The sequence below is a fragment of the Sardina pilchardus genome, chromosome 5 (genome assembly GCF_963854185.1).
Source record: "Sardina pilchardus chromosome 5, fSarPil1.1, whole genome shotgun sequence".
Taxonomy (NCBI): Eukaryota; Metazoa; Chordata; class Actinopteri; order Clupeiformes; family Clupeidae; genus Sardina; species Sardina pilchardus.
In genome coordinates this window covers 1,694,053-1,699,052 of record NC_084998.1, presented here as the reverse complement: position 1 = coordinate 1,699,052, position 5,000 = coordinate 1,694,053, and the positions used below count along the sequence as shown (strand labels likewise).

The following is a 5,000-nucleotide window of genomic DNA, read 5'->3' as shown; positions in this document are numbered from 1 at the left end:
AAGTTTACAGCGTCGTATTCGATTTCAAATGGTGGGGCACGACATCGAACGCGGAGTGAATCTTATAATGTGACATGCTTCACGACTTGCGATTTGTCGTTCACAACGTTCTAAAACAGCCCGACAAAAAGTCTGGCTTGTCAGAAATTTGACGGGAGCCGTATGATGCGACCGATGCTTTCGGTGTATGTGGCCACTCTCCCGACCAAGACGCGGATAGGTTTTCATGGTTCTAAAATCGTATAGTGTGACATGGTAGATCGTAAACGACAATCGTGAGCGACAAAAAAAGTCGTATAGTCTGACCGTGCCATTAGTGATGACGTCTGCAGAGTTAGTGATGACATGTGATTTCAGGCAGTTAGTGATGACGTGTGATTTCAGGCAGTTGGTGATAACATGTGATTTCAGGCAGTTAGTGATGACGTGTGATTTCAGGCAGTTAGTGATGACGTGTGATTTCAGGCAGATTTAGTGATGACGTGATTTCAGGCAGAGTTAGTGATGACGTGATTTCAGGCAGAGTTAGTGATGACGTGTGATTTGAGGCAGAGTTAGTGATGACGTGATTTCAGGCAGTTAGTGATGATGTGTGATTTCAGGCAGAGTTAGTGATGACGTGTGATTTCAGGCAGTTAGTGATGACGTGTGATTTCAGGCAGAGTTAGTGATGACGTCTGCAGAGTTAGTGATGACGTGATTTCAGGCAGATTTAGTGATGACGTGATTTCAGGCAGAGTTAGTGATGACGTGATTTCAGGCAGTTAGTGATGACGTGATTTCAGGCAGTTAGTGATGACGTGTGATTTCAGGCAGTCAGTGATGACGTGTGATTTCAGGCAGAGTTAGTGATGACGTGTGATTTCAGGCAGTTAGTGATGACGTGTGATTTCAGGCAGAGTTAGTGATGACGTGATTTCAAGCAGTTAGTGATGATGTGTGATTTCAGGCAGTCAGTGATGACGTGTGCAGAGTTAGTGATGACGTGTTCAGAGTTAGTGATGACGTGTGATTTCAGGCAGTTAGTGATGACATGTGATTTCAGGCAGTTAGTGATGACGTGTGATTTCAGGCAGTTAGTGAGGACGTGTGATTTCAGGCAGTCAGTGATGACGTGTGCAGAGTTAGTGATGACGTGTGCAGAGTTAGTGATGACGTGTGATTTCAGGCAGTTAGTGATGACGTGTGATTTCAGGCAGTTAGTGATGACGTGTGATTTCAGGCAGTTAGTGATGACGTGTGATTTCAGGCAGAGTTAGTGATGACGTGATTTGAGGCAGAGTTAGTGATGACGTGTGATTTCAGGCAGAGTTAGTGATGACGTGATTTCAGGCAGTTAGTGATGACGTGTGATTTCAGGTAGAGATGATTACACATTATGAATTATTTTATTATGACTGACCTCAGGTACAGAATTGTTCGTTGTTTTACGCCTGGACAATTATAAAAACAATCAGAGAACAGACATCATCAGTGAGAGATATTATTCTTCTGCTGCTCTGTGGTCCAGTGTGTGTGTGTGTTCTGTGTCCCAGAGGTGACGCGTATCGGGCGGGACGATGCAACCGTGTCTCAGGACATCACCATCCAGGGCGCCGGAGTACGAGCGGAACACTGCGTCATCACCAACAGGTCAGGGGTCGTGATCCTTGACCCCTGCGGTAACCTCTGCTGCCTTGATGGAGTCCCTGTTACCCGGCCAACCCAGTTGAGACAGGGTAGGTGTGTGTGTGTGTGTGTGTGTGTGTGTGTGTGTGTTTGTTACTGTATGAATGTCCAATAGAACAGTGGAGTTGTGTAGTGGTGGAGTTGTGGAATTGTGTGATTTTATCATTTGCACGTGACGTCATGACTACGGGCTGGCGGACAAGGACATTATTCTCCAGCAATGAAACCCAGTAAACTAATCAAGGATCTTGCCAGGACGCGGCCTGTTCTGCTATATGGGTGTGTTCTGTTCAGGTGGAAACCATATGCCAGATAGTTGTACTCATCACACAACGGAGCACATGTCACTTTGTGTATACAGTAGCTACAAACATGCAAACGAGCCGTTGATGTCAATGTTTCTCTCTCACTCTCTGGGCTCTATTATCAGGATCAAATGGGCATTGTCAGAAGTCACTCGCGCCAGTTTCTTTGGGGGCGGTCCTAGCGCAAAAAGCTATAATGACTGCGTGAAAAGTGAACATTGCGCTCAGCGCAAAGTGAAAAGGGGTTGTCTTAATTGAGTTAATTAGTCGTGGGTGTCTTTTGGGCTTAGCATGCAATAAACCAATTAGATTTCACACTCTCATTCCCTTTAAAAGCCTGGCGAATTGTTCAATGGTCTGTTGGTATTATCATGGCGGAGTTACCTAGGCGTCTACTCCAGAAGAGACCGACTTGCTCGTGCGTGAGGCATGATGGGTGGCGCGTAATGGAGGCTTGGGAAGGCTAAGCCTTCCCAACTTTTATGCTGGGAAATTGTGAAAATAATGTACATGATGTGTGAATATTATTTTCTAACACGGATAGTTCCGGTCCTTGATGATGATTGGCTGAATCGCGTTCGATGCTGTTATAAAATCCAACACAAACATACACCTTGACCGCATTTCGTTAATGCACTACCACAACTTGCACAAAAGTTAAAGTGGCTGCGTCTCGATGTTGCATGGCAACCATTCATATGGAGGAAATATTTATTGGCGGAAGAATGATTATCTATGAATATGTCGACGTATAGTTACCGTTTTAGAAAAGCAATAGGCCACTCGAGTCCGTAGTTTAGGCTACACTGATTTTAGAACAGCTAAGGGGGTTTTAGGCACTTGCCTACGGTCTCTCGGGGGGCTTCTGACTTAAATAGATTATTTCAGAATGAACGCAGCAGTAGCCAGAAGCCAGTTCTAACTATTGATCATTATCATTATTACATTTCCCTTGTGTGTGTGTGTGTGTGTATTCACACCAAATTGGCATGCCATACCGTACCCACCCAATATGCACAGCATCCCATTAGCTGCCTGCCATCAGGCTATTTACAATCTATTTTAAGAAAAAGTCAGTCAACACGTTATCAAAATTAACTTAATGCGCTATAGAGCTATATCCACACGCACACATTTCGTCTGAACAGGAGAGATTACGCACGCAGGCGCGCAACTAACTAGGCTACTTGTTGTTTTCTTTTACTCCGCTATCAGCACACAATGTGAAGCTAATTCACTAACTCAATAGCCTACTCATCATGGATATCGCAAGTTCTTTAAACAAACAAAACAGAAAGGATGGAGGATGAAGGCAGCTAGAGAAGTTATTCCAGATGAGCAATAACAAGGTAGACAGTTGCCAGAACACTACAGCTGTTTAATGCCAGACGTTAAAGGTATGCTAGAACAAAACTAACTGAAGGTAACTTAGCCATAGGGCTGTGTAATGTTGTCTAAATGAGCAGGTCACTGTTAGACGTTATTGTTGTATTATTGCATGTGGATGTTGTTATGCTATGTATGCTACTTTTTGCTGACCAATACAAGAACCTAAAACCGAGAAACGGACAAATATTATTTAATTATATTCGGGCTGCGCGCGCTCCTGCTGATGAAAGAAGTGCGCACTGTGCACTCTTCCATATCCCCAAGCCTCATGCGCTCATATAATAGCCTTTCAGCTATGCGCGAGTGATTTCCGACTAGGTTTTTCCTGGTCAGTGGCGCACTTACTTTCTTCATCCATATATTAGCGACTGGCGAGCTTTGCGCCGGACCACACCTCTTCTCTTCACTGACACGCCCGTTAGGGCGCAATATCATCTCCCATTTAGAGAACGTACATTTGCGCTGGACAAATGAAGGATGCGCTCGCAGAGAATAGTAATTAAAGGTTGCGCTAGTCGCGAAAGCTCATTGCCCAGTTGGCATGATAGGGCCCTTAATCTCTCTCCCTCTCTCTGTCTGTGTATCTCTCTCTCTCCCTCTCTCTATTTTTCTCTCTATCTCTTTCTCTCTTTTCTGTCTTTCTCCTTCACCTTCCTCTTTTTCTTTCACTCTTCCGTTTTATTATTTCCCCCCATTTCACTAATTTCCCCAATCACAGAGAACAGACTTTGATGTGGTGTGTGTATATATGTAGCTGTAATCAGTAAGAATGTAGAATAATGTTTGATGTGGTGTGTGTGTGTGTGTGTGTGTGTGTGTGTGTGTGTGTGTGTGTGTGTGTGTGTGTGTGTATGCGTGTGTGTGTGTGTGTGTGTGTGTGTGTGTGTGTGTGTGTGTGTGTGTGAGTGAGTGAGTGAGTGAGTGAGTGTGTGTGTGTGTAAGTGTGTATTACTGTAACCTGGTCAGGGTGGTTCAGAAAGGACAACATAAACAAACAGGCGATGAATAACTTCCTGAAGGCAGTTCCCTCTGGGGAGGTGTGTGTGTGTGTGTAGGGGGAGGGGGTCTGTATCTGTGTGTGTGTGTGTGTGTGTCGTATAACAATAACGATCTGAAGAATGATATCATTGGAGATCACTTTCAGAGCAGACCCATTTTGAGAACCTAACACAGCCAATCAGAACCCATCACATTTTAGTCATCATATTCACACCAGGAGGGACTTTTCTTATCGTTGGTCAGTGTGGACACTTCTATATTACAGTTAATTTCAACTGTTTACACACTAAAATTAACATTTTCAGACACTTAACAAAACTTAACACTCAAGAAGCAAAACACCTGTGCAGAGTAGTACAACAGTAAGCAGAAATTCAGCTTCACACTTTTTGCAAAACATTACACACAGTGAATGTCAAAACGTAAAACACATTTTCACAGACACAGATAAAGATTGTAAGGTTACTTCCTTCTCATTACAAAACCCTGGCTTGCCAATGACCACACTAATGAACAAATTGAATAATCACGTCCACCAGGTGTGTAAGCACACATGTGCAAAATTGAAAAGGCAGCACTCTGGTGTGTTATACAGTCTTGCCTTGCCAACGAATACATGAAGTGCTGCTCAACATGCCC

At 43.9% G+C, this 5,000-nt stretch overlaps 1 protein-coding gene across 1 annotated transcript in view; it reads left to right on the top strand.

The window, feature by feature from the left end:
* phldb2a (pleckstrin homology-like domain, family B, member 2a) overlaps window positions 1-5,000 on the top strand; it is a 65,930-nt gene that overhangs the window by 12,109 nt on the left and 48,821 nt on the right. Inside the window, exon 5 of the mRNA XM_062535802.1 lies at window positions 1,536-1,718. Within this exon, the coding sequence (XP_062391786.1) occupies window positions 1,536-1,718 (183 nt within the window). The remainder of the gene's footprint in view (window positions 1-1,535; window positions 1,719-5,000) is intronic.